Genomic DNA, 27,828 nt, shown 5'->3' on the forward strand with positions numbered 1-27,828 from the left:
AAGATGTAACGATATGTTATGCCTATCTTGTTTGTGCCCCAATTGATCCAATCAGCTGAGCTTCGTTTAGAGAACGAGCCACGCTTGTTCCCTTTGCGACCAGTGCGGCTTCTGCCTGCACGCAATGCCCGTCTGAGTCATGCCGGCGAGCTTCTTTGAGACGGCGTGACTAGCAGCTTGACTATTGTTATATTATAATTATGGCATGAGAGGCCATTGGATCTAATATATATAGCCATATAGCGGGCTAGGTTGCTTTACGCTGTTGATTCTCAATCTTCCTTTTCTTTCTCTCCTCGTCTTACACGCCGCTCACCTGCATGCAGTCACTCACCATGGCGGCAACCGAGCATCAGGCCCAAGAGGAGCCTTGGTTTCTCAGGACGTCCTACCCCGTCCTCTTCCTCTTCCACGAAGCCTTGTTCAAGTCGCCGGCCGCCTTCGACAAGTATCTCTCTGATGAGCTGCGGGGTGAATACGGGGTGCTGTCTCTCGAGTCCCTGGAAGTGGAAGACTCCATGGACGGCATCGCATTCACCGGCGAAACCAAACCATCAGCAACACCCGACGAAAACAAGGAGGACGGAGAGTTTTCGAATCGAATGTTGACGCAAAACGCAGATGCTGCGTTCCGATCTACACAGAATGCGCTGGTCGACTTGTTCTTCGAGATGGAGGAGGTCGTTTCCGGGGAGAGGTTGAAGGAGCTGCTCGACGCGGCGTGGGCGGTGCATCCGCTCATCACGTTGAAGATGATATTCAATGCTCGGTCGATTCACCTGGGCAAGAGTTCGAAGCATGTGTTTTACCGGGCGGCGGGGTGGTTGGCGGAGAATCATCCTCTCACACTGATGGGCAACCTGCGCTGGCTCAGTCGGCCTGTTATCGAGAAGAAGGTACGCAAGGAGGAGGATGAAGGGTTTGTCAAGATTGAGAAGCGGGAGGGGGATGAGGACGCGGTGGATCAGTTTGATGTGCGGCATGGCGTGTCACACGGGTATTGGAAGGACTTGTTGAATATCCTGGTGCTGTGCATGGAGAAGAAGCTGGATGTGCTTGCAGATCCGCGGGATGTGTTGAATGTGGAAGACGAAGCCATCAAGAAGGCGTTCATTCGGAAGCGGCAAGGCAAGAAGCGTCTGCGCATGACTGCCGTGATGAAGAAGGCTGCGAGGTATTCGCACAACAAGAACAGGGCGGGCGTGCGGAAGAAGCAGGCGCCGGCTAGGCATGCCCTGGAGGAGCAGACCGTGCGCGTTGGGAACCCGGAGTTTGCGCAGCAGGCGGAGGGCTTCGAAGCGTGGCGACTGCGAAAGGAAAAGAGGGAGCGCAAGGCCGCCATGACGGAGGAGCAGGTGCGGGAACAGATGCGGGAAGAGGAGGCGGTGCGGAGGGAACAGGCCAAGGTGGAAAGGCATCGCGAACGGGACAGTCGTCATGAGGCTGCCATGGAGAGGTTCAACTCCGACGCCGTGTATCGCGCTCTGCACGTCACCGTCGCGCGGCTCTTTGCCGAGCAGCTTCGCTCGGATCTGGCAGCCCTTCGACATCCCGATCCAAGAGCGAGGAAGAACATCTCGCTCTGTGCAAAGTGGGCTCCCTCGCACGGCAACTTTCACGACAGACACACCTCCATCATCAGCTCCATTGCCGAAATCATGTATCCCCGGGAATCTCTCGGCAGCGCCGTCTCCGACCCAGACGTCGGCAGGGAGGTCTATCTCCGGTATGCGCGGGAGCAGTACCGCAAGGACGTGTCTGCGCTGAGGCAGCATCTAGAGGTTGTCGAGCGGGATATCAGCGCTGAGGCGTTTGACAAGATCAAGTATGACCGCGTGCCGTCTCTTGCGATGAAGAACTACGCCAAGTTGTTTATCAGAAAGGATCTGGACCGGTTTAAGGAGTATCTTGGCAGGGTTGGTGAAGGAAAGGCCAACATCTCGGGAGCGGTCCTCCTGCCTTCGGCCATGGTGCGCACCGCGTCGGGAAACATCCCCGACACATCAACGTTGGCATTCCGCCGTCCGCAGGATCTGATCGACGCCAAGATCAGGGAAATCGAGGTCAAGGTCGTCGACGCCCAGTGGAAGACGCTCGTCCAGCGCATCAAGGACTCGGGCACCCTGTCGTCGTGCATCGCGGTGTGCGACGTCTCCGGAAGCATGTACGACCCCAGGTTCAAGGACAGGACGGCGCCGGTGCACTCGGCGGTGGGATTGTCGCTGCTGGTGGCGGAGGTGACGGAGCCGCCGTTTGGGGGCCGCTTCATCACCTTTTCCCTGAAGCCGCAGATGCAGGCCATCGATGCGGGTCAGACGTTTACCGAAAAGGTGAGAAGCATGATGAGTGCGGATTGGGGCATGAATACGAACTTTGTGGCTGTCTTTGAGGACCTGATTCTGCCGACGGCGGTGGAAAAGGGGCTGAAGAAGGAGGAGATGCTGAAGCGCGTGTTTGTGTTTAGCGATATGCAGTTTGACCAGGCGGAGAAGGGATACCATGGCGCGAGCGGGAAGACGACGTGGGCTTCTTCGTACGAGAGGATCAAGCAGAAGTACGAGGAGCACGGGTACGAGATGCCGGAGCTGGTGTTTTGGAACCTCGCAGGTGGGCGGGCGGGTTATGGCGGTGGTGGTGGTGGTGGACGAGGGGATGAGGTTGCGCCGAAGCCGGTGCTTGCGGGGGAGAAGGGAACGGCGCTGGTGAGCGGGTATTCGCAGGGAATGTTGAAGGTGTTTATGGATAACGGCATGTTTGACGAGGAGGAGGAGGGGGGGGGGGGGGGGGGGGGGGGGGGGGGGGGGGGGGGGGGGGGGGGGGGGGGGGGGGGGGGGGGGCTGATGATGGGGGCGAGGTTGTGGAGGGGGATTTGGTGGAGGTTGCTGCGCCTGGGGAGGCGAAGAAGAGGAAGAAGGATCCTTTGGCGGTGGTGCAGAAGGCGGTTTCGCACAAGGCGTACGATATGTTGCGAGTGTTGGATTAGTAGAAGGAATACCTATCTGAGGATGAATTGACACGAATTGATAACACATTCAGTCCTACCAATGCGTGAGGTGGATGCAGGTGACTTACACCAAGCCAGCAAGCACCATGATAGGAACCGATAGACGACAATCAAGAATACAAGGCCTTGCAGATAGTAGTCGTCTGGAAAGTGAAGCAAATACAGTAAAATCACTGGAGCAAAAAAGGACTGCATTGTAAGATGAAAGAGACAAATGGCAAAAAGACAATTGCTTGGGCCAAACCGTGGATTGAACACGGGACCTCTTGCAGTTGAGTTGGGAACCCAAAGCAAGAATCATACCACTAGACCATTTGGCCGATGACTTTGACGGGAATAAGATTTGCAAAGGCATTTATAAACTCTGACATTCTTTCCTTCGTACCGAGGCTTGACTACGGATTGTGAAGACCAAATCTGTAGTGAAATCAGTTGGTTTTCATCGTTGTTGGATGGGACTGTGGGAAAGATACGACGGTTTGATGAGATGGGGTTGTTGGAGCTGTGGGCTTCGGGGGAAGTCGGTGGGAGTCGGTTGGTCGTCTGTGTGGCGGCTTTTCGACGCCTTTTTGCAGGGTAAGCGTAGACCTTGAGAACCTTCAGCAGAATGGAGAACTCATCAAGAGCAGAACACCTCCATGGACGTAGATCCTTTTCCATTTTGCGATTTGTACGAAGCACATACATTACCATCGTCTCGGGACATACCATTCAGAACTCACTGGCAGACATTAATCTGCATAAACCTTATAGCCACAATGTTTGACCACAATATATTGGCTGTAAAGGACATGAATCTACAGAATTCTTCGCGTTCCGATCTGCGAATCATACGCACAGTGGAAGGGGACTGACTCAGTCAAGCGATATATACAACTTTGAGCCTCGGGAGCCCCGGATGTCGACACGATTGTTCAAAGGAACACAGATGATTCTGCATGATGTATGACGAAGTCAATCTTAAGAGTGACTCTCAATGGAGGCTTCGCGAGAGATGTCACGAGACAGATCGGTTCTGACCTCACCTCGTGTCAAATCTCGAGGCCTCCAAAGAGCCTCACTTGCAACGAAAAGCCCTTTCTACTAGTAGGTCACTCTTCTCCATCACCAACCCCCAAAAGGCACAAATCAACAGTCACCGTCAAGCTTCTACGACAGCTAACAGATACGACACTTCCTATAACAACCATACAAAGCAAGTCACCTCAAAGTCACAAGACCACAAATCACTCTCCCAAGAATACCAGCCCAAAGCACGACATAACGTAATCTGTGCTGTCCAAGTGCGCCATGCCCCCCCCCTCTCTATACGAAAGATATGATGTGCCCTTGCTTCTCGTAAAGTAAGACAGCAGCAGCACCCCTTGACGTGACTGACTTGACAGGGACCCTGATGATTTGATTTGAGTTTGAACTGGGGAAACATGATATCAGGCTGACACATGCCAATCGGGTGTTTCGCCAGTTTCAGATGCGTCGTGCTGCGAAATGTCTGATTATACTCCGTACATCGGCAAGTCTATGATGCTCTTGTGGTCTGTCCATCTATCTGTAATGCTTCTTCCTCGGCTCGTCTATCCTACAATATATATCCATCTACAACCACACCTTTACATCTATACATACACTTGATCCCCTTAAGAGACCTCATCGTCTGCTTATAGACTAGAAATCCAAAAAGACTCACCTCTAGGGACTCATACCCCTTCACCCCGGCTCTACGGCATGTCTCTCCCCCGCATATTCCACCTTCCAACCTCGTACATTCCCTCCCCAGGCGTCATTTCAGTCTGACTGCACAAAGATGTCTGCTTCAGACCCAGCTGACCTTCGTAAACACGTGGCTGTGAGGACCGTTTCAGTCCCTTCATTCCAGCGGCTCTCCCTTGGAACTTATGTAGTATATGCCGGTAAGGGGGGTACGATAAGCGGTAATGGCGGGAAGAAACGGGGCGTGCACAAGACGGTAAAGTGAAGACAAATGACAATCCAAAGTACTCTTATTGAAGGAGAGTGACCCGCGTTTCATCACGACACAGTCTCACTTCTGCCCAAGAGCTTCCCAACGAATCACTGCGAACCTGTGGTTTACTCATGTGGTGATCTTGAAATAAGTATGATAATGTAGAAAAGCTACTCCGTATCTATTCTGTGTATGTTCTTATGCCAGAAAATCTGTTGTAATGGACCAAAACACCTGCTGCGTATATGACAAAGAAACCCCCGCAACTCCCGTCTGCCTGGAAGGAAACACCAAACACGCTAAATAACTCGACCAAAGCCAATGAAAGTAAAACAAAGTAAATAAGGACCGCTTGCTCTGTTGTATGGATGCCCGCATCGCTGTATATGAAGCCGCATTGTATGAAGAGTATCCGTAGTACTCCCCCGAACTCCCAGCCTCTGTACGGTGAGCGTTGTATAAACTCCAGACCAAAAGAACCCTATGAAAACAAATGGAAGAATTGTGGTAATGATACTGCGCGCCAATGCTGAAGGAATGAAGAAGAAAGAGAAGAGGTTGAAAAAAAAAAAAGAGCAAGGAGAGAAATCAAGTAACTGCAACCGCCATATGGGTGCATCAGAAGCTGAACAATCCGCTCCTCCTCTTGCCCACGGGATAGACAATCAGGGCGCTCATGAACAGGCCGACGCTGATGCCGATTGCCACCTGAATGACGCTCAACAAAACAGTAAAGGCGGTGCCATCGACCTGGTTGTCGGAGGAATGGGCCGTGTTGTTGTTGAGCAGATTTGCCGAGTTGACGCCAGCCAGCAGCGAACCGCTCGCTGCCAAACCGGAGGGCACTTGGACGAAGATGGCCGGGAGCATGGCAGCGGCGGCAAGGCTGTAGCCCACTTTCCTGGGCTTTCGCTCTGGCTCTTCCGGGGTAGGTCCTGCGCTGGACTCGACGTCGGGCAACGGAGGCATCGGCGGCTTCTTCTTAGAAAACCTCGGCTGGACGCGCGCCTGCCACCACTCGGCAAGGTCCAGACAGGCGTTCTGCACGTGTCGGCCAAGTCTCGAGTACAGATTGGCCAAGAGACCAATCGTAAGGGCGCCCAGCATGTTGGAGATCTGGCTGTTGCTCTCAAAGAAGGTGCTCGAGTAGCTGTTGACGCAGAAGCCCGCAATGGACATGAGGGTCATAACCGGCGTTTGCTTCCACTTGGCTTGATTGATAATGCAGAGGCATAGCGTGAAGCCTGGAACGAAGAGGAAATTCCATCCGCGGTTGTCGCTGAGCGGGTTGTTGCAGTGGGTCGCACTCGCCGCGTTGCTGTCCAGCATGCCGTACAAGGAAGCTCCAATAGTGATTCCGTAGCCGAGGAAGAGGGTGTAGATGACCGCGTGGACCATGCGGACGCTGCCGGCAACGATGTTGTGGCTTTGGAGTTCGAGGGATCCACAGAGGACCATGTAACCGGGCAGAATTAGGGCAATGCTGCTCTGGGCCAGAGCGCTAAAGCAGAACAGCTTTCCGCCCTGAATCGATCCAAAGGCGCGAGCCAAAAAGGTCGTGACGAGAGCAGCGGAAACCTCAAAGACGTGGGAGTATAGCGGGTTACTAGGAGCGAGGACCAGCTGAAGGATGCCAACCAGGCAGCCCAGGATAAATGCAATGGGCAGGTCGATAAAGCGGCCCTCAAAGGCAAAAGGAGCAACGCAAACGGAAGCAAGGCCGTACATGAAGACACGGAACCAGGTCTTGAACTTGGGACCTCGCTTCATGACCTCGTCGAGGCGGCGAGTCGCTTCCTCCACGCCAATCTTATCGTGGACGACATCCTTGTAGACGTTGTGGACATCTCGCAAGCGGCCGAGATCAATCCCCTGGGGTTCTCGGACAATCTTGACTTCCGCCGTATGTGTCGTGCTGTCGTCGAAGCTGATGATCATGCAGGATGGTATGTACAAAAACTGGCCCTCGATTTCGAGAACTCGCGACGACATCGCCATGTACTCCTCGAGGCGGTGGGTCGGGGCGCCATACATCATGAGGGCGCGGCATAGCTTCAGCAGGTACCTGTGGCGTGAGATGATGCCAGCAATGTGGACCTTGATTCGAACGTCGTCCTTCTTTGGCCTTCCCGACTTGGCCTTCTTCATCTTCTCCACCAGACGATCCGAGATCTCCGTGGATCCCGGAGCAGCAAACATGGACGACGACTTGAGCAGCTCGGACAAGGCAATCGACGAGGTGGAGCCGTGAGACTTGTGGTAGCCTCTCAGCCGGCTGGAGGAGCGCGATCGGACGGTGCTGACGGTTGAGGGGCGTCTCGAGGACGGGGGCGAGGGATTCGGCGACATCATGGGAGTCGAGGGCGCAGTAGTCGGAGTGGTAAACCCGCTGCTACTTGGATTGTGGTTGGCGCCGTTCTCATCGCGCATATGAAGCTTGAGCAGCGAAGAGAGGATTCCTCCACGATACGAAACGGGCCGGGGGACGTAGTCCTGGACGTAGTTCTGCATTGTCACGGGAGTTGTTCGTCCGGACGTCGGCGAGTGATGCGGGTGGAACAGGTGGTTTTTAGCATGGGAGTTGAGCAGCGTCTGCGCTCTGTCGTGCTCCTCATGGTCCTCACGTTCCTCATGCTTTTCGGATGGCTGGTACAAACGGGAGCTATGGGGGGTGCGATGAGTGGTGGTGTGTGTGCTGGTAGGTTCCTTGAGAATAGGAGTACTGCTCGTATAAGGAGAGAGGACAGCAGCGTCATCCAGGTCTGGATCATGATCGTCTGAGACTTGCTGGAATGACCGTTCACGCTCCAAGGAGTTGCGTCTCGATCCCGGGGCAGATTGCGAGTAGAGCGCGCCAACCGACACGGCCAACAGATTCGCGCGCTGCCGTGCGTCGGTCATGGATCGAAGCTGCCGCTCCGTGGCATGCTTCTCCGCCTGGTCTGCTTCCTCCTGTTCCTGGGCATTGTAGCTGGTGTTGCGCCTAAGGGCAGGCCTGGGAAATCTCGGGACCGCAGAAGCTTCTCCAGTGTTCGGTGTGGCTGCCGGTGACGTCTGCGGATGAGGGAACGGTTGTCTCTCCTCCTCAGTCAGCAGCACCTTGTTTAAGGCAAGTCTCAATTCCTGGGCGTCTGGGGCTCCGGGGGGAGTGGATGTGTCTCGCGGGATTGGCGATGCCAGAGGTGAGTGTTCAAAATATGAAGGCGCATCCGCGCTCATGAGCAAGTCGCCGCTGCTGGGAGAGACAGCCGCTCTGCCGGCCGGGCCAGCTGAGAGGTTTGCTGATGACCTCTCCGATGCCTGTCCCGATCCATCTTCTCTCCATCCAACCTTCTTCTTACCCTTGCGGAGCGGCGTAGGAATATCGTAGGCGTCTGCGAACCCTTTGGGATCTGTTGACATTGTTGTGGGGTGCCGAACTGCCAGTGCGGTCGGCTCTGAGACCTGTCTCAGGGTTTACGGAGGGGCTTCGAGCCAGAAAGAAGGGAGACGAGGGAGCATAGTAGTTTTGAAGAAGACGGGGTAATCGCAGATGCATGAGCACATGTAAATAATAAACGATAGAAGAAAATGGAAGATGAGTAATGAGCGCTTGGCTTGGGGCCGGATATCTGGCACTGGTCTGGAATGTCTGCTCCCCCCCCTTAGGCGTGGTGATCCTTGATACCGGTTGGGTATCGTGTCAGCCAGCAGAAAAGCTTGTCTGGGTCCCGGACCCAGTTAGATTTGCAATTACAGCCACGATGGCGAGACGGAGGGTGGGGGGATTGCCGAGGAGGAATCCAACGTCGAGCAGCATGCCGGAGGTGAAGAAGAGGCAGGCGAGGCGAGGCGAGGGGGGTGAAAAATGAGCAAAGCGGCTTGCAGAGTCAGGAACATGGGCGGAAGCCACTTCTCCTCCATCCCCGGTTTTCGCTCCCCCTTGGCCCTGCCGTCTTTGCTCCATTCTCTCCGTTCTCCATCATCATGCCGTGCTTCTGCTGTATGCTCGCCATACTTTCTGCTCCATAGTATCCCGTACTGCCCGCCAGCCATCGTTTGCTTTGACGTGATCGGCTGGTCTGACGGCAAGATCCAGTTGGCTTCCGCGATCAACGCAACGGTGACCAGTTCATCTGATGATCGGCCTCGCTGTCACTCAGCTGTCACTCAGCCTGCCCGCGCTTGCCACCGGTTGCTTTGCCATGACTTGCCATGACTTGCCATGACTTGCCATGACTTGCCATGACTTGCCATACAAGCCAACAAGCCATAGTCTCTCCTCTCGGTCAGCCATCCCGGCTCGCCTTCCCTTGGAACGTCGTAGCTGCAACGTGCCGAGCTTAGTCCAATCGGTAGTCTGAGCGGCGCGGCCGGCGATTCGGGCGCATAGAGGCATAAGATCGCAAATAGCAGCAATACTAATACGAAGCGAACAGGACACAAAAGGCGGGTCGAGCAGATGGGCGTGATGGAGAGAAGTTTTGCAGGTGGAGCGGAAAAGCGGTTCTGCTGGCCAAGATCCTGCTGGCGAGGCAGGGCTCGGGTTGCCTGTTTGGGCTTGGCCGCGTGGGCTTATCGCACGTGCAGATTCACCAGGGCGAATGGATTTCTCCAGCAATGCTCCGGGGCTTGAGACGGTGCCTGTTAGCCGCGAATCGCTTCACCAGCCTCTTACTCTATCGCTGCACCACAGATGTCATCTTGACACCACGGCGTTTCCATTGCCCTCGATTCCCACGTCATTTCTTCTTTCTTCACGTCTTTTGGTTGTTGTGTTTGTCTGCTGAGGCTCAGTCACCAGTTCCGCGCTTCCATCGACGTCCGAATGGCCCGGCTTATACGGATGTCAGGACACGGCAACAAACGCCCGGTGGCGATGATACGGTGGTGCTAGCATCTTCTGTTTACGCCATCCGCACCACTTTTCTTCCGGTTTTGCTTTAGACAATGCAAGCCGCCCTGTCAGGCACCTACATTTGACCGGCTTGGCTTGAAGATTCCGGCACAATTAGCTCGCCACGTATCATTAGCTTCGATAAGAGGCTGCTAGGGGTCCATCCAGGTTCGCCACATGGAACGCCAGCATCTGGCTATTGTACGCCAATCAAGCTTCACGTTGTCTAGATTATCTTCTCGAATGCTTCTGCCGGGCATCTTGAGTCGTGATCGGGCCTATCGGATAGTGTCCAGCAGCTTATCTGTGCCTGTCAGCTCAGATGATATCTAATATCAGGAGCTTCCTGCTTCGTATACTATCATGCAAAATTATGCGTCGCTCTCACCGATCCGATCCCTGGCTCTGGACAGCCAACAGGTCAGCCGTACGACTGACTATCACGGCAGTTGATATGGTTTCCGCCGATTTGAAACACCACTAGCTGTGGTATCTTGATTGCATTGATGCCCAACAAACAGCAGCTCGCATGAGTCCGAAAACAAGCAACCAAACCAAGCTCAGATAAAACAGCTCCCGGCTCTTTGGCCCGCATCACCCCTGTCCGAAGCTTCCATCAGGGGGCCCTGGACGGACCGAGCCCGGAAAGCTTAGCACCAAGCACGAAGCACATCACGGAACCCACCGCCAACGGAGGCCCACGTCGGCGGCTCCAACTTCCAAGGCACGCCCGGAAAATCTTTGTCTGTCACGCTCCTGAGCGGCGGCGGGACCTATCTTGGATATTAATAGCATATCTCCATGATTTGCCCGTCCATCCACCAGAGCTACTGGAAGCTCGTATTGGTTCCCGGAAGAGCTGTTTATCAGGAACTCGTTGCTCTGAGAATGCCCAACGGACGGAGGGTGGCCTTTTACGATTCATTCAGGGGGCCCGGAGGTAGTGACTCGAAACGCTGTCTCGTGCAAACAGTATCCCCCGTCCGTTCCTGGATTGCTCGATCCGAGATGACTCCTGTGGCGAATCTGTGAGTACATGACTCTGCATCTGCCGTGCCTGCATGCCAAGGATCTTGGACGAACGTGGTATCAACAGCCGTTCTCAGCCCTGCTGCGCCATGCCGACACACGTTACACAGCACAGATCCAATCTGCTCCTACGCATCGCATCCATCCACCATCACCAGATTCTGTCTTACGATCCATGAAGATTGAGTGAATCTTGTTTGATACACCATCTGCGACAGTTCCTTGAAACCCTGTCTCGACTGTGGAAGCCGCCGACGATCTTGTCTAATTTGACCCGCATCTTGGTCGCAACCCTGTGTCGTCCTCCTTCACAACGTGCTTCGTGCTCAATTGCGTTTTTGTCTCAGTCGTCGTTCTCGCATGCGTAACCCTCTCATGGCTCAGTCAGTCCCACGGCGTATCAATCATGTAGCGAGATCAGGATCTGCCGACAGCAATTGGTGCGCTGAATCAATTTGGACTCCAAGGACATGGATCGTCAGGGGCAAGGTTTCTTTTTTTTATTTTCCTGCTCCCTTGCTTTGACAGGCACTTGACCTGCGTATCGGTAGGTGACAATCGGGCATTTTCGACACAGAATGTCCCAAGCAGTGAACAATGTTTGGTTTCATGATAAGTCACGGTCTTGGATAGCCGCACCCTCCAACGTCATAGTAACAGATTGTTTCTCTTAAGAGAAAGATGACGACGCTCAATTGATCTTCGAAAGATATAATATTACAACAAGAACAACAGTAACTTGCCATTGGCAACCTCCCTTCGCTCAAGAATAGAAACCAAGCCACAAAATCACGACATCGCCCCCGTTTCATCGCCATGGAGCCAGCCCTTACGCGTAAGCCTTTGTCTGGTCCTCGCAGTACTCGAAGAACTTGGCCGCCCGCGAAGGCTCTCCGTTCTGAGAAACCAAGCCACCTGCGTCAATGTCTGGGCGCGTCGTGCCGAATCGGCCCCAGGGAATGATGAATCGTCCGCTGTCCTCTGGCCTGACATCTGGCGACAGGCCCGCGAAGAGTTCCGAGTAGGCACCGTAGATGGGTTCGTGGAGAAGCAATGTCTGGGGTTTGGAGTGAGCAATCACGCTTATATGAGGTACTTTGCGATGTGAGATGACTTACGATTGCATAACGCTCAAACACGGACATGCCGCGCTGGAGAGGCGTCCTGAGGTTGCCGGGGTTCACAGTCTGTGTAGTGCAGCAACAAGTCAGAACCGGTAAGACCCTTGTAAATGAGATCCATGATGTGCTCAACGTACCACATGTACAATTCCCGTCTTGGCATCTCGCTTGGCCCATTCGCTGCCAATAAACAGATTGCCAGCTTTGCTGATCGAGTATCGGACAGTGAGATTGGGCTTGTTTTTCTTGAAGTCGAAGTTGTCAATGTCCATGCCGTACTTGGGCGCCATCAGCTGTATCATGATGGATCCGAGCCAGACGACACGGACGCTTCCTGGCGGCGAAGTCTTGGCTGTTGATTCAAGCAATGGGTGGAGGAGCTTGGTAAAGAGGTATGGGCCGAGACAGTTGACTCCAACCATGGATTCGTGGCCCTAAACAGTACACGTTAGACTATCTCGGCTTCAATCATGCTCTTGAATAGCGAGCACAGGAGACCAACCTGCTTCGTCAGGCCAGAGTCGCCCTTTGGCACATTCATGACTCCCGCATTGTTAAAGAGGACATCGAGTCTAGACTCCTTTGCAAGGAAAGCGTCTGCGCTGGCTTTGATGGTGGACAAGTCGGCCAAGTCGAGCTGCAGAAATTCGAGCCGTCCTTTGGAGTCGGGGTGAGCTTCCTCGATGGACTTGATAGCGTCCAAGCCGACTTGCTCGCGGCGGCCGGCGATGTAGACGGTTGCGTTTGCGGCGTAGAGGATCTTGGAGAGTTGGTAGCCGACGCCTGAGTATCCGCCGGTGACGATGACGACCTGTGAAATACACTTGGCGTCAGTATGAAGGCTCGAAATATCGATTCTCTTGCGGCAAGATGGCTGACCTTTCCAGCAATGTCTCCCAGTTCCTTTTCGGTAAAGGTAGGCTTCGGAGGCCAGCCTTGGGTAATGACATTGCTCATAAATTGGCCCATGGTGATAGTACGAGGCTGAGGTTGAGGAGATGACGGCGCTCTGTGGTCGGATAGCTTCTATCGTGATGTGGTATCGCAATTCGTTATGGTGGCGCACGCGCGTAGCAAGACAATTGACGCTGAATGAAGTCCAATTGATGAAGACTGTTGACGAGTTGTTGAGAAGTGGCCATTGCAGCCTCTGAGATTGGGCTTTATATATGCACCACCTCAATACCTGCGCTATTGATCAGTTTAGGTAGTTCCAAATTGAACTGTTGCAGCGAAAACTCCACTTGTCTTTTCGCAGCGGATTTTTGACGATTGCTTGGACGACGGAGGAGAAAGTGCATGGATGGCACCACCACCCCATGCAATGGTGGTGACATGTGATTCGAATTGCTTGGGACGACACTCCTTGCCTGACCACAGATTGATTCCGAAGATTTTCGGAGGTGGTGCAACTATGAGGACTCTGTGTTGCGTGCATTGTGACACATGTTTGTCGTCTCTCTGGCCTCTAGGGGTGATTTGCCTCTCTGTTAGTCGTCGCAACTCTCCCTGGGTCGATACGCTGCTGACGCCAAATAACGGCGGAAGAGAGTCTTGAACTGGCCCGGGGTTAACAGCTGTCAAGCCTGCTTGCGGACTTCGAATACAAGGCTGTTGGAGCGGACCGTGAAGCATCCGGGGGGCCGGCTACCCCACTCGATCGGCAATAAAGGCCGAAAACTCCAAGCTGGCGGATGAATAGCATCCGGTTAGGTGATAGACTAGAGCATCTCTATATCTCGTGTAGTATGTATGTGGACATGGGTGGTGATATGGATGTTAAGACCTGGTGTAACAAGGGTGATGGGATTAGTATGTAGGGCAAATCGGCTTGCTATACAAGAGGTTACTGTATAATGGTCCACGAGCTGTATAGCAGTGACAGATAGGTACATATTGGCTATTCATGAGAGCCTTGGAAAGCAGACGAGTTGTAATGTCTCTTCGACCAATCGTACTGCCCCTTTGGCTTAGAAGATTGATTGAATAGCGAGGGTTCGACATGGATGTTGTTAGGAGTGGATGTTGATGACAGCCTTGACTGCCGTCTTGGGTATCGGCGGGTGATGCTGACAGCTTTGACTACCGAAAGCGTGCAAGATAAATTTCGTAAACTAGAGCCAGAAGCCAATGATAGACTAGGGGCGGACAAGAGACAAAATAACCTACATTATAGATAGTAGTACCCAGAGACACTTATCTCCGTTCGCGCGGTCATAGGATTGTTTAGGGTGGTGATATCGTTCAGTTTGTGTCAATGTCGGCCATGACATCGGAGTCGAGGCGAACGACTCTCCTGAATACGGGCTGATTGTATGTGCGCTGTCATACATGTTGCTCTACATGCACCGGGGACTCTCATGTACGTGTATGCAGGGAGGGAAGTCTTTCTTTTATCCTTCTCGAATGATGCAAATTGTATGATGCTTCACGTGCGTGCCTTGTCTCGTGGAGAACCCCGAGTGAGGCTTCGGGATGGCGGTACTTCAGCGTGCTTTCTTAGCAGGACGTGGCTGATTCGGGGAAATAAGCATAAAAATAGTGTGCTTTGAATCGTGATGGCTTTGCTTACTTCTACAGTCGGTAACATTCTCCACAGATGTTAAAGAGCTTGAAATCGTTTCTTGGTTTTCTCCTTGTGTATTCGTACACTCTGATGGATTTGGCGGCTGTTGAGATGAGCCAAGTGACAAATGCTGACGAAAGCTGAAAAGCCTGGAGAGAAAAGCAACCAAGACTTGTCATGTTTTACGTGGCCAAGACTGTAGTTCAGCTCGTCTACTTCTGCATTCAATCTCATGACAACCGTTCCTCCCTAACTGTCGCCATATTACAGATGCTTCGACTCATACATAACCTATAGCCAGTACAAAGTAAGCATGCTACATACACACTTAGATCCCGCGAGTTTGTTGGGGCGGATCGCGCGTTACATGTGTCTAAAACAGAATGCCGTATATTGCAGCACCAAAGATGTAACACCACACAGAGGGAAACCTCACTTTCCATTGGCTCTGCCCTATCGTCGCGTTACACCACCATACCGACTGTCAGATAAGGCGCAAGTTTCATCTTCTTTTGTGCTAGGCCATTGCCGTCAATCCCTTTATCCACGTTTGCCGCTCCCAACATGGCACCCCGCATAATACATACTGTAGGAGCGCGCATGAAGCCCTATTAGCCGGAGCAGCCACCCTAGATTCCTCAACAAATGACGGGAGAGCATGGCATCAAGACTGCATGTCGAATCGGAATGGAAGCTTCACTTTCTTCATCAGGCACACACATACATGTACATAGTCGAGCCTTGCATGGCTTTTAGCCCGCTTTGCGCATCGTCTTGTTGAGCCACCTACTTTTGACTGGCTTTGCATCTTCTATTCAATGTCATCGCGCATAACGAGCGACGCCAAAGTGTTGGCATGCCCGGTTTCGTCTCTGCAGCTACACCGCATAAAGAAGCGTAGCGGGAATGCCACGTTGGCTGTCTTGGACGTCATGTGATTTGCAGTATAACTATTCCACGGAATGCAGCTGCTTTGTTCGCAGTCAGACTAAGACGGTAGGGATTGATCGTTAATCAAGCCTCTCCCCGAGTCGTGCTTCTTGTTTTCCCTTTGGTCTCTCCCTCCTCTCCACCACCTTCAACAACAGCTCTCACCTCGCCAATTCACAACCATGCCTGCCTGGTTCCCCGACCCCAGACGCATCGTCACCGGCCACAACGAGCAGGGCAAGGCCGTCGTCGTGGCCGACGGGCCGGTGCCCTGCCTGCCGACGCCCCTGGGCGCCAACTTCGCCGTGCTGTACGAGACGCACGAGTTCCCGGCGTCCAATGACGAATGGGTCGACCCGACCCAGGTCCGGACAAAGGACCTGGCGAATGGCAAGGGCGTCGTCCTCCGGGTTGTCGACATCCCGCCGAATGTGGAGAAGGCAGGGGTATGTATGCTTATGGAGATTTTTTCCCCTTCTGCCGCGAGTTGATTTTCGAGGCGGGGTCGTCTTTCGAGGAGGGGTTCAGATCGTGATGCTTGCTGGTGCTGATGCTGACGATGGGGGGGCGTTTGACTGACCAGATGATGTTCCATCGAACCGAGTCGCTGGATTTCGGCATCTTGTTCAGCGGGGAACTGATTTGGTATGTTTGCATCTTGATGGAGCGCATGGTGATGCCTGAATTGAGAACAATTGCAACGAATTGACTGTCTGGCTTTTGTGTCTAGTCACCTTGACGACGATGTTGAGATTCACATGAAGCCAGGCGACGTCTGCGTTCAGCGCGGCACAATACACGGATGGACCAACAACACAGACAAGCCTGCGCGAATCTACTTTATCCTATCCGGTAAGCCAATGACCACTGAGTAGGCGGGGAGACATGCTCACAGCCGCAATAGCTGCCAAACCCGTCACTATCAATGGACAATCATTGACGGCCGAGGGATATTCCAAGGAAGATGTCCAGTCTGGAGGCCATTCGAACTAGACAACATCAAATGGGTATTGCCGGCGCTTTGGTGAGTTGTGAGGGGTGTTACTCGTATAGAGTTTCATATAATGTTGAAGGAAAACGGCGTAGAAGATGTCATAGAACCAGGTTCTTGGATTTACCACGGCGTAAGATATGCGAGCAGGTATGGTAAGCTCTTACGGAAGTTACTCTGCAAGATGTCAAGTCTTACGATTCCCTATAGAGCTAGGCAGACAGCAGAAAGTCCTCCATATGCTGCAAATACTTGTACAACCCAACATCGATCCCATTGTCCATCGTCTCCTCAGCAAACTTGACCATCTGCAATGCCTTTGGAAAGTCTTCTTCCGACGGGAAATGGCCGCTCGAAAGCGAATGCTGGATCGTCAATGCGATTCTCAGATATGTCCTTGGTTTCCCGGCGAACAATTTCGCCCATTTGCTCTGCGGCCCGCCACCAGTGGTAGTGGAAGAACTATCAACGCCGCCGCCAATGGTTTTGTTGCTGCTGTCCGTCTCTTGCTGCTGCTGCCGTGTCTTGTTGCCCCCCTGTGCGAAATTCGACAATAGCTCTGGTGGAAAGTACGTTTCGGATGGTGCTGCTGCCGGTGGCGGCGCTGCTGAGAGGGGGTCTGGCTGCGTGATGTCGACAGATTCGGTGGTCTGGATGTGTGCGATGATCTGCTTGATGAACTTGAGGACGTTGTCGGCGTTTTCGTGGAGGCTGCGGAACTTGTTCATGACGTTTGTGTAGACCATGAGGTCGCGCTTGTTGTCCGCAGCGAGGGTTCCCGTGTTGAGGATTTTGGCGTCGAGGACTTGCCAGATGAGCGGAATGGCCGAGAGGGCAACACTGGGGCATTCAAGGTCAGCGTTACCGGAGCAAAAAGGGGAAATGATAGAGATGCTTTTCAAGACGGGGGCTCTTTACAATGTGTTTGGGAGGTACTGGACGAGCCCTAGGCGAGCCAGGTGCATGAATATCCCTGTGATGCCTTTCAATGCAGAGTCCATTTCTGCTTGCAGTTGGAGATCGTTCTTTTGATCGGACGCGTGGCGGGGGTTGGACACGGATAGCAGCATCATGTGGTAGCATAAGCTTGCCCTCGCAGAACTGGCAAAAGATGTGTCAGCGTACGTACGCTCTTGTTTGTTCAATCGAATCCTCGGGAGGGGCAGATTTACTAATAGTAGATGAAAGTCATCTTGGTGAACATTGTCAGCGACTTGTGGACGCCAATTGATGGCGTGGAAATCTCGAACCGCTCCCTTGTCTTCTGGTACCAGACATCCAAAAGCTGCAGAGTCTCGACGCAGGCATCTGTTTCCTTCTGAATGTCCGTCTCGGAGGTGACCGTCTTGGGCCCGGCTGCGGGATGGAGCATGGTAAGGGCCTTGTTGAGGGGAATGATGAGCTCGCAGAACGCCGCCATCATGTGTGCTAGGATTTGCTTCGTCGGCCGGTCGTATACCGTCGAGACTTCGATCTCATCCGAGAAGTCGGCGAGGCTGAGGCCTGGAAGGCTAAAGTCGAATTCGTCGCATCCAATGTTTAACGGTCGGCGTAAGCTCAGTGACAATATCCTGTCTCGTAAGATACAGGCCCACCAGAGTCGTTTGAGGTGCAGTTTCCGCGGGTTGTCGTCGCTGAGGGTGTGGTACTGGTCTGCTCGGGCGCAGCGAGCGTAATGAACGGCGTTTACCATCCAGTATGTGTTCGTTGTGTCGCTTGTTGTGGGGGAGTGGTAGGTTAGCATGACGGCTACTTGCGCGTTGACGACGTTGTTTCGGTGGATGTCGAATTGCATCAAAGTCTGTTGAAGATATGTTAGACACAGACATGGGGCTTGTGAGTTATGGAGTTTGTTGACCTTTGCTATTGTATAAAGCTCAGTGTGAGCTTCTTGTACACTGCTATAACCAAGGCTGAGCACCGTTGACGTTGATACGTACTTGAATCATATTAGCCATGAGTATATTGAACGAGGCACAGCTGACCATTACTTACAGGAGACGCAATGAACAATATCGCCCGAACCAAGAGCAGAGGAATGCGAGCGTCTACCGCCCAAAACTCTGCCTCGCTGAGTAGCGGGATGATGGGGTGGATGTGTGAAAAGTACTGGTGGAAGAACTCTTCCAGGACCTTCTCCGGAGGCAAGGTGAGGCAGCCCTTTTCTGTGAGGTAGGAGACGTCGGCATGACTGAGCTGATTGAGGAAGCCGGCGTCGATGAAGTTGTAGCTGGAGTAGGGCACGAAGAGGTTGTCAAATTCAGGCGCCCAGGAATTGAGATTGCTGCAGCCGTCATGGCTGGGATGCCCCTCGATCTTGCTCGGGTCAATGGTGCCGTCACTGAACACGAAGTTGAGTTTCGGGGCGTTGAAGTGAGCGTCTGCGTTGTCTTGATCATACACCGGTATTGTCGATGCTGCGCCGGTCATGGGGGGAGAGATGGAAGAGGCGAGCCGTGTGGGATCAGGCTTCACCTCTGTGTGCGCCTTTGCAGTTGAGCTGATGTGGATGGAAGCCCTGGCCCTCTCTTCAACAAGCTGCCGTGAGCGATCTCTGCGCTCCTTTTCCTCCTGCTCAAGCACCCGCTTCACCCTTTGCTCCCTTGTTCATCATCATCACGAATTAGCTGAGTTGCCATGTTCAAGGACCCCCTCTCCTCTACATTCGATGGGGGCAAACATAACATACCACTTCCGCTTCCTCGGCATGACCTTGCAGTTGGCCGAGTCCAGCCGGCAGTTTGTGCACGGGAAGCCGGTGACGACGACATCGCACCGCACTTTGCGTATCCGGCAGACGGTGCAGGCGTGGCTTGCGCGCAGCCGGGTGCGCGACAATGGGGAGCTGGAGCCCGATGTTTCTTCTTCGGATTTGGAAGAGCCCATTGCCTTGACTTGTGCTTGTGAATTTTGGTCTGTGGCGATTGGAAGGGGAGGTTTGTGGGTTGAAGCTTTGGTGGTCTGGGGAAGTTTTGTCTTAGCCGTGCCTGTGATGGTGGGATGTGGAGTCTCCAATCCGGGGAAATGGATGGAGATCAGAGATTCAATGGGACCCTCGGTATGTAGCAGACAAGATGGCATGAAGGGAATCCTGTTCATGGGGATCCGAGTATGTCCCAGGAAAGCTGTCAAGGTTCAGCTCCGCGGATGTCAAAGGGTGTCCTATTTCCTTCTCACTTCAACTTCGTCTTGGTAGGGCTTGTTAATCAATGAAATCACCAGCTTCGGCTCACGCGCACCATCGGAGGGCGTTTTCGGCAGCATGTGGGGGATGCTGAGCCTTTCCCCAGCTTTTGCAGCGAATCAGGACTGTCCGATTTACCCTCGGCTTATTTCGATGAGCCGGATAGGGGCGCAATGGAAGGCCGTTGGTACCTGGTGCCTCGAGATGTTGTGGGGGAATTTGGGGTAGAAGAAGAAATGGAAGACGCTACGGAATCCGGGAGAGACACGGGGTAATATTACGCCTAGCCTTGTTTTTGGGAAGTAGATTGGTCTGTGAGCAAAGAAATGCCTTGTTGAAGGATCTGGGGATGGATTGTGGTTAGAGGGTCTGTGACGGTGTGTTGTATTCATGAGATTCGCTTGAGAAGACACGGCATTACACCCGACACCGGACGCATGTGGATCTTTGGACAAAGAGCTACTGAAAGATGCAGAGGCTTGATACTTTCATTCTTCATTAATTCATCCAATATACAAGATATACCAGTTTGTTTGAGCATCTTCTTCATATCTTAGATTTTGGTGGCGGCGTCAAAGTTGCGCACAAAGTCGTAGTAAAACTTGAGCATCTCAATGTGTCCATCCACCCGCGAATGCTCGTCGATCGTGTGGATGTTGTTCTCAGCATGGAATCGGTCAGGGGTGAAGCGCCAAATGTTCTCCGAAAGACCTATCACGATTTATTAGTAGGGCTCCTTTCCCACCAGCGACAATGATTGCCTTACCAATGTAGTGGCGGGTGTCCGTGTTGCCCGTCATAATCTCCCCCGTGGGAACAACAGTTCCATTGTCAAACGCAAAGGTGTGTCGAACGGTACCGGCAAACACGTCCCAGGCGGCACCGCTCGTGGGAGAAATGGGACTGGGGTGGGATTTGCCTCTGGTCGACAGAATCAGCGTGCCCTTGTAGTCGATGACCTCTTCCGACTCGACGGCCTTCTCCTCAGGTCCCAGGCCGGCGACATATTTCTCGTAGTCGTCGTCGCCCTCGTAGGGCTTGAGCGTCAGGCCGTACTTCTTGACAATGTTGGCGACTCTTCGAACGGCGTTGTGCTGCACCTCGGCAAGGCTGTTGTGGTGGGCGACTCGGTAGTTGACGCCCAGAATGGTCTTCTCCGGCATGGCGTTCATCTTCTGCCCCCCGTTGACGAAGTCGACGGCCTGCGACGTCTGGACAACGTACTGCGTGGACCGGCCGTCCCTGACCAGCCACTGGGTAAGACCCTCCAAGTCACCCTGGCGAACCAGCTCTGTCAGCTCCGGACGCGCGTCGGGCGAGTAGCGAGCCTGGCATTGCAGGTGGTTGTGCACCGGGCCATCCTCAATCAGCTGAGCCTTGAAGGGGTGGGACTCGAGCTCGGTGATGATCTCGGCAATGATGCCGATGCCCGTGTGAGGGAAGGGAATCGAGCTGTGGCCACCGACAACGTCCAGCTCGAAGAAGATGTCAATGTGGCCCTTTTCGGTCACGGCTGGGAGAACATAGAGGGCGTTGCCAACTTCCAGCAGGCCGAGGCCGCCTTCATCCAGGATGGCGGCAAAGCTGTCCTTGCCGTATCGCTCCTTGAGGACGGCGGAAATTTCACCAGCGCCACGGTAGCCCGAGCACTCCTCGTCGAATCCAAAGGCGAGCACAAAGGTGCGCTTCGGCGCCCAGTCGTCGTTGGACAGCAGAGCCTCGAAAGCCGACAGGACCGCGGTGAGGCTGTTCTTGTCGTCTGATGTTCCGCGGCCCCAGATCAGTTTGCCATCGTACACGGCGTCGAATGGCGGGTACGTCCATGTCGACTCATCAGCAACCGGGACGACATCCTGGTGAGCCATCAACAGCACCGGCTTAAGCGACTCGTCGGAACCCTTAATGGTGTAGAGGAGGCCGAGAGTGTTGATTTTTTCAACCTTGGCCTTCTTGTGCCTGTTTGGCTGTTAGAAGCTTGGTCAGACGGACTTCGGAACAAGAAGAATCCGGCTCACAGATTGGGGAAAGTCTTGTTGATGACATCGTGGAGGTCAAAAAAGGGCGCCCAGCGCTCATCCTCGCCGACGGGACCCAGGTCGTCGTACGAGACAGAGGGGACCTGCACGATGGCCTGAAGGCGCTTGACCTGCAGATCTCGCGCCGAGTCGGACGAGAAGAGCTCGTCGGCGGAAGGGAGACCATCGCCCTTGGGATCGAGAACGGGTGGCAACTCGCACTGGAGCTTGGGGTGTGCGATGGAGTGCGCGATGGAGCTCAGCAGCTCTTGGCCATAGCCTCTTGCTGGCGCCGCGATGTAGGCGGAAGCTCCAGCGACGCCGGCCAGCAGCAGAGACAGCTTGGAGACTGCCATTGTTGAAGACGCAAAAGGAACTGGCAACGGTCAATAGCCAGTTGTATTCGCTTTGGCTTCACACACAGAGCAGAAGCAGAAGCGGAGGAAAATGGAAGCGAATTCGGAGGTGGATTGAGCTCGCTTTATCAGTTTGCCGACAAGAGCTGGAGCTTCGAGATCCCCGCCACCACAATCAGGCAGGCCCTTGCATCGTTACGTGTTAGTGTAGCTCGAATCGGCACGGCAGAAAAAAAGTCCCTTGTGCGTTATCTGGATCGGGAACTGGAGACCTGAACTGCTGCAGGGGGGAGAGACAACGCGAGTTCTATAGCGTTTGGACCAGAAATGCAGTTTAAGAGAAGACTGGAGAGCTCTCGATAGTCCTGCATCTCACAGACGCGGCAGGGCAGAATATGCACTGATTTGTTCTTTTCCTTCTTCTCTGCTCCTTGAAGCGACAAAGCTTCTCGCTGCCCATCTGTCCCGTCGACAAGGGCCGCGATTAGTCCCTACCGTATCCATTATCTCGCCATGACGGATCCTCTTAACGTGCTTGCTCATATCGTCCACTTGATGTGATTGAATGGCGGGACCAGCGCCACCGTCTAGCGGAATCGGCTCCCTGTCCCGACAAACTTCTGACACTGGCTGTCAACTTATCTGGTTGCACTCGCTAGGCGTAGTAATAAAGAAGGCTTTGCGGGGGGAATTGACAAGAAGGGCGGCAGAGGCGCTCTGATTTGTGCGGAAATAGAAGCTATTCCCACGGTTAAGACGTTTACGGTGCACTGTGCATAGACTCTATCTCCTCTTCTCTCAAAACATGTGCTTCGCATACAATAGAGGTACTGCAAGTTCACAATGAGCAAGAAATCGTCTCTCAACAGACCAGAATCAGGACTTACTCTCTGCGCGCTGCCCCTGATTCCTGATGCAATCATCTATTTTGCAGGTGTATGTACTTTATACAACAAATCGGCCTCTAGGATCAGAGATAGCTCATGCATGCGCCCTCCCGTAAATCACAGATGGTTACGATAAGGATCTGACGAGAGATTTCCTAGTGGTGGGTACCCTTAGATGCTCTCGTAAGTCGATGAACAGCTCGCATAGCTTGAGGATGTCGCACACCTAGGTATCCTTCACAGGCTGCTCAAACCCCGACATGCACGCCCCCTTCGCCAGGATATGACAATGCTGCTAGCCGTGGCTTTCTGTCAAAGCATAACAGGATCTGAATAAGTGTATACTTTTACCTTTCCGCATGAGAAGTAGTCTAGACTCTTCCGGACTAGAAAAATGGAGAGAAGCTTACAGTAACGCCAACGATCGCTGGGTGATAACATCGCTTTCCCCAGATCTCAAGTTCTACAGGATCATTGTTACTCCCGAGTAAGAATTCGAACCAATTATTGCCTATTGCATAGAAGCTATGGTATATGGAAAACCACTCGTTTGCCCGCAGTCTTCGTAATCGTACCCAATTTATTCTTCCCTTCCCAACCACAAGGTATAGTCAATCTTCATACTCTTGTTCCATAAGCAAAATTGCTTCTTTCCATGTCCGGATGACCGTGATACCGCTTTCTGCATATCCTTCGGTTTCTAACCACGACCAGACTTTATCCTTACCCGTTAGCTGCATCTCTCTGTGGCCTTGATCATTTCGAAGCGGAAGCCATCCACATTCAGTGAAGAATTGCTCCGGACGGACCGTAACGCTCCCCTTCTTGATGACATACTTTGCCAAACTGGTGGCATAAATCACCCCTTTTGGTTCAGTATCGCCAAGGATCCAAGATCCCACAAAAGTCCAGCGGGAATCCCATCCTAAAATGCGTGATTTGATCCTGTAGGTGGTCTGTGGCTCAATTTCGTACTTGAAAGAGGTATGAGTCGCACCCAGTATGATAGCTGGCCGGCCTTCGATCTTTTCCCGCTTGTCTTTGCCATCCTGGTCTTCGTATTCAATCTCCATGTCGTCCATTGGCCATACCGGCTCGACAATCTGCCCCATCAGCTTGGTTCGGCATACATCAAGATCTGAGAAGAATGTCGAATTCGAATTGTGCAAATCCATGTCGAGTTCCATGGATGGTACGTATGTGCTCATGACGACCGGCTGGAACAAGGGATATCGCTCGGTCGAATCTAGTGTATTCTCTATCCTGAACATGTCTCGCATAAACGTCCCATATCCGTCAGGGGAATCTGTTCTCTGTTGCTGCTGGCTTGGATTGGAGCGACCATGTGCCCGCGTCGTCCGTTCAAAGGGCAGCATTCCGAAGTGGAGGATGATAAAGACCATTATAGCGTTGCCATACCAGGTTTCGAAGAAGAGAAAAACGTTGTCCTTCATCCATGTTATAGGAATTGGCACCTCACGTGCCCAGTTCTCGGCTACCATCCGGGATAAGAGGGTTAGAATACCCAGGGTGTCCAGTCGTCTTCCTCCACTCCACAGGTACTGGGGTAATTCAGTCGTGAACACGGTTTGCGGGCTAAACAAAAGAGGTAATTAGAGCGAGCTTGGTCGATTTATAGTATTCGAATTTGAGCTTAGCCGCAGAGGTTAATATACGCCGATAGTGGCTCTGCCGTCTGAATGACTTCATGCAACGAAGATGTGACTGAAATAGTCACCGACCTAACTGGTTAAGGACTAACAAATGCTTCGATGACACCAGACGGTGAGGTTCCGAGAGGCAACGCAAACTATGACTGCGACCTCCATGTGGTCATGCATATCAATGATTCTCATCTCTGTAACGGCCCCCGCGATGTGTCTGGACGGCAGAATTGCGTCCGAGTGCGAGAGTAAGACGGGAGGTTAATTGCAGCCTAGCTATATGAAAGACGCATGCCGGAGAATACGGAGAATACGCGTAAGAAGTCATGATAGGGTTATCAAACTTAGTTTCTCCTTGGATCTATGCTTAATACATACATGGACGCATAAAATACTTATAAGAAAGTGTGCAACTCAGCGTCTGATGGGTTCGTAGCTCTCAAGCGGCTATTGCAAAGCTGCCTACTGATTTTTTTTATACGATTGCAACGATTCTTTTTGTAACCGGGTTAACTTCTGACAACAGCTGCAAACGCCGAGATAACAAAGGGATATGTCGGAGATATGTGTTGAGAACCCTTCAAAACTCCGATTCAATCGCGTTGGCCATTGGAGTCGGTGCCAAAACCCCACGGTTACATTCCGTCCGTGGTCTTGAGCGAAGCGAACTCCGTGTCCGTGCTGCCTAAAGGCATATCCATTAGCCGTGTAAGAAGACGCATGGTTGCCACAAAGGGGCGCATGATTCATATTTTGAACTTCCCTCCTCGAGCATATTCGAGGTGAGCCTACCTCGTACATATGCCACTCTTCCATTGCTTACTACGGAATTCTGCGAGCCATGTAACATAGTCAGGGCTGTTAAGAGGTTGATGAAGTTATAACTGGACTCCGGATGTCAATGCGGTCTTGGTGGGCTCGTACAAGGTTCGAACAACGACCGGGCATGGACTGACAGACTGTCCTTCAAGGGAACACATAATGGCCTTCCGTGTTGAGAAGGGCAATTTACTTCCCCTCAATCCTTGCACCTCAATCCGCGGAACTTCCGATAGAGGCTCTGGCCCCAATGAAGCTTCCAAGAGGCTGAGCCTTCCAGAGCTGTCAACATGTAGCGCTGAGAACAGTCTGTAGGCCTAGGAAGACAGGGCACGTGTGCATGCCCTCAGGGCAGTATGCTAACACCACAACTCTGCAATGATCTGGGTGATAGCTCTACTCCTGAACCTGTAGCATTGTGGTCTTCCATGTGCTCATCATCTCGAAACTGATATAACTGCTTCACAGCGAGTAAAAGTGAGGGGCGGACCTCATAAAAGAGTACTTAGCCTAGCCCCTTAGTTTCTCTAACTGCTGCAATGGCTTCACTGAGAACTGCTATGTCCCTCGCTTATCCATGGTATTGTACCCGATCTCTCGATATTTTGCTCGATATTTTGCTTATAGCTCGGTCGTTCGGTCGTTCGGTCGTTCGGTCGTTTTGTCGTCTGCCCGTCCGTTTGCTCGCTTGTTGGATGGATTATTCTCTCGTTTGCTCTAGGAGCATTCGGCAATGAGGTACTTGAAGCTCGATGATTCAATTCGGTTGTCAATTTGGCGTTCTAAATAGCATCCTGCGGATTAGTATCGGTCTATTCCTTCTTCAATCTTCTATCATAAGTGAATTAACCGTCTGTGGCTTGCTTTCCATCATTCCCACACCATTATATATCGAGAGACTTGCCTTTGACTTCGAAGGCGCCTCTGCTATTTTTAATGAGTCTCTGACGAGGTAGTGAGGAGTCTGGGAGCATGTACCGAGAATCCCATGACTGCAGAATACTTGGAGACTGCAATAGTCATGGTGAGTAGCAGCAGCGTAAAGATTCCAAGAGGTGTTCAGGCCGTTCAAAACCTTTTGAAGCTCGACACCGGACCCGTAAAGTTATTTGCGTTCTCCCATTAGTACTCCTGGAGAATGGACTGGTAATATTAGCAGAAAGCATATAGACAAATGTACTGGACGAATCATGGGCAAATCTCGAGAGTCCACTTCCTGTAGCAAGCCTGATAAGTAACTTCACACTGTTAAACGAGTTGTCTAGGAAGTAAAAGAAGAGCTGTTCCACTTTGTATGAAGACTCCTATAGCTATGGTCATGGTCCACATACAGTCAGCACCTAGGCTTTCCTCAACTATGGTTCACCTACCGCGGTATCCCAAGGAACATTTCTGTCATCTTGAAGTTTGTCGCTGACTTCGGTTTTCGCTGTTCGATAATATTTTTCGTCGAGGGATACTTTGCTCTCTTCCAGAATCTCGCTGCTATAGAGCCCAGAGACAACGCAGATCGTTCGAGCTACTGGTATTATATGGCTGACTCGATCGTATTCGACTGCAAGAGGATGTTTAGCGGAGACAGTCTAACCTGATCAGAGATCGCAAGAAGTCTTTGAGTACACCGAGAGATCATATCTTTCTCGCTGCATCGAAAACATCAAGAGGAGCTGTTCAGTGCCGAACCGTTGTCGGTAGCAAAAGAACAACAGAGCGAAACTCGAAGACTTCAAACGAGAAGCTGCCAGAAAGAACCACCAGCGACGTGTGAAGTCGCAACCTACCCCTTTCTTCAACTGGTGTCTCTCTCTGACAGCTCCTCTCTCCAGATTCCAGGCGGTGAGCTGCTTTCTTCGAGATCGCTCTTCGCAAAGCCTTTGGGGCTTAAGCGGTGTACCTGCGAACGGGACCTTCAGAAGGTTCCGTGTCTTCAAAGGCCAGTTGAAAGAGCGTCTTCCTTTCGATCTCGCCTGAGAAACGGACGTTCGCAAGTGAGGCTCAAGATGGCCTAGTGTATATTCGCGACCGGTGAAGTTCCGCTGGCGAAGTCGAAGGGAAAAGAGAAAACATCAGCTCAAGGAATATTGCGATTTGAGCGCGTCCTGCGGACGTTATAGAATTGTCGGTTGAAGTCGAATAAACGACTGTAGAGGCTATTGCAGGACGGAAACCTGATGGAGGTGGCAGTCATTTCGTCTTTTTGACGAGAATAAACATCGTCGGTCGGAATTGTCATTAGTTTTGGAATAAAGGAGAAATTGTTTCCGTCAGTTAGGTAAGCCTGCAGATAGGCAATTCTCAAAGCACAAACATTTCAAGTCACTGAAGAAGCCTCTACCCGTAAAATGGAAAGAAGAGCAAGTATTCATAGCTAAAACAACAAAAAAGAAAAGAAAAGTCCTACAGTAAAAGAGAGAACAAAAAGG

At 52.5% G+C, this 27,828-nt stretch overlaps 7 protein-coding genes and 1 non-coding gene across 8 annotated transcripts; 2 read left to right on the forward strand and 6 right to left on the reverse strand.

Annotated features, from left to right (window-relative positions):
* Positions 1-335: 335 nt before the first annotated feature.
* Positions 336-2,983, forward strand: BBK36DRAFT_1168358 (hypothetical protein; the record flags this gene model as incomplete). Its single annotated transcript, XM_024895170.1, has 3 exons — positions 336-1,082; positions 1,356-2,732; positions 2,855-2,983. 3 exons carry the CDS (start codon positions 336-338, stop codon positions 2,981-2,983), a joined length of 2,253 nt encoding a protein of 750 aa, XP_024750158.1.
* A 256-nt stretch (positions 2,984-3,239) lies between these two features.
* On the reverse strand, positions 3,240-3,324 carry BBK36DRAFT_t89. The gene has a single exon. It is a non-coding gene; the product is annotated as a tRNA-Pro (tRNA).
* Positions 3,325-5,585: 2,261 nt separating this feature from the next.
* BBK36DRAFT_1198619 (DUF1212-domain-containing protein) lies at positions 5,586-8,447 on the reverse strand (the record flags this gene model as incomplete). Its single annotated transcript, XM_024897047.1, has 2 exons — positions 7,752-8,447; positions 5,586-7,559 (listed from the first exon to the last, which is right to left on the reverse strand). Exons 1-2 carry the CDS (start codon positions 8,367-8,369, stop codon positions 5,586-5,588), a joined length of 2,592 nt encoding a protein of 863 aa, XP_024750159.1. The 5' UTR covers positions 8,370-8,447.
* Positions 8,448-11,701: 3,254 nt separating this feature from the next.
* Positions 11,702-12,950, reverse strand: BBK36DRAFT_52739 (NAD(P)-binding protein; the record flags this gene model as incomplete). Its single annotated transcript, XM_024898210.1, has 5 exons — positions 11,702-11,929; positions 11,991-12,059; positions 12,131-12,427; positions 12,496-12,804; positions 12,873-12,950. The coding sequence occupies 5 exons, from the start codon at positions 12,948-12,950 to the stop codon at positions 11,702-11,704; spliced, it is 981 nt and encodes a 326-aa protein (XP_024750160.1).
* A 2,721-nt stretch (positions 12,951-15,671) lies between these two features.
* On the forward strand, positions 15,672-16,482 carry BBK36DRAFT_3981 (hypothetical protein; the record flags this gene model as incomplete). The annotated part of the gene is made up of 4 exons (XM_024898057.1): positions 15,672-15,935; positions 16,073-16,134; positions 16,220-16,341; positions 16,394-16,482. 4 exons carry the CDS (start codon positions 15,672-15,674, stop codon positions 16,480-16,482), a joined length of 537 nt encoding a protein of 178 aa, XP_024750161.1.
* Positions 16,483-16,692: 210 nt separating this feature from the next.
* BBK36DRAFT_1140609 (N-terminal binuclear Zn cluster-containing protein) lies at positions 16,693-19,366 on the reverse strand (the record flags this gene model as incomplete). Its single annotated transcript, XM_024893393.1, has 5 exons — positions 16,693-17,320; positions 17,399-17,581; positions 17,653-18,281; positions 18,476-19,082; positions 19,170-19,366. The coding sequence occupies 5 exons, from the start codon at positions 19,364-19,366 to the stop codon at positions 16,693-16,695; spliced, it is 2,244 nt and encodes a 747-aa protein (XP_024750162.1).
* An 851-nt stretch (positions 19,367-20,217) lies between these two features.
* BBK36DRAFT_1158796 (acetylornithine deacetylase) lies at positions 20,218-22,035 on the reverse strand (the record flags this gene model as incomplete). Its single annotated transcript, XM_024894142.1, has 3 exons — positions 20,218-20,375; positions 20,431-21,620; positions 21,680-22,035. 3 exons carry the CDS (start codon positions 22,033-22,035, stop codon positions 20,218-20,220), a joined length of 1,704 nt encoding a protein of 567 aa, XP_024750163.1.
* A 1,498-nt stretch (positions 22,036-23,533) lies between these two features.
* Positions 23,534-24,376, reverse strand: BBK36DRAFT_1117555 (hypothetical protein; the record flags this gene model as incomplete). Its single annotated transcript, XM_024890366.1, has 1 exon — positions 23,534-24,376. The coding sequence occupies one exon, from the start codon at positions 24,374-24,376 to the stop codon at positions 23,534-23,536; it is 843 nt and encodes a 280-aa protein (XP_024750164.1).
* Between the last annotated feature and the right edge of the window lie 3,452 nt (positions 24,377-27,828).

This window comes from Trichoderma citrinoviride (genome assembly GCF_003025115.1).
Source record: "Trichoderma citrinoviride strain TUCIM 6016 unplaced genomic scaffold BBK36scaffold_6, whole genome shotgun sequence".
Classification (NCBI taxonomy): Eukaryota; Fungi; Ascomycota; class Sordariomycetes; order Hypocreales; family Hypocreaceae; genus Trichoderma; species Trichoderma citrinoviride.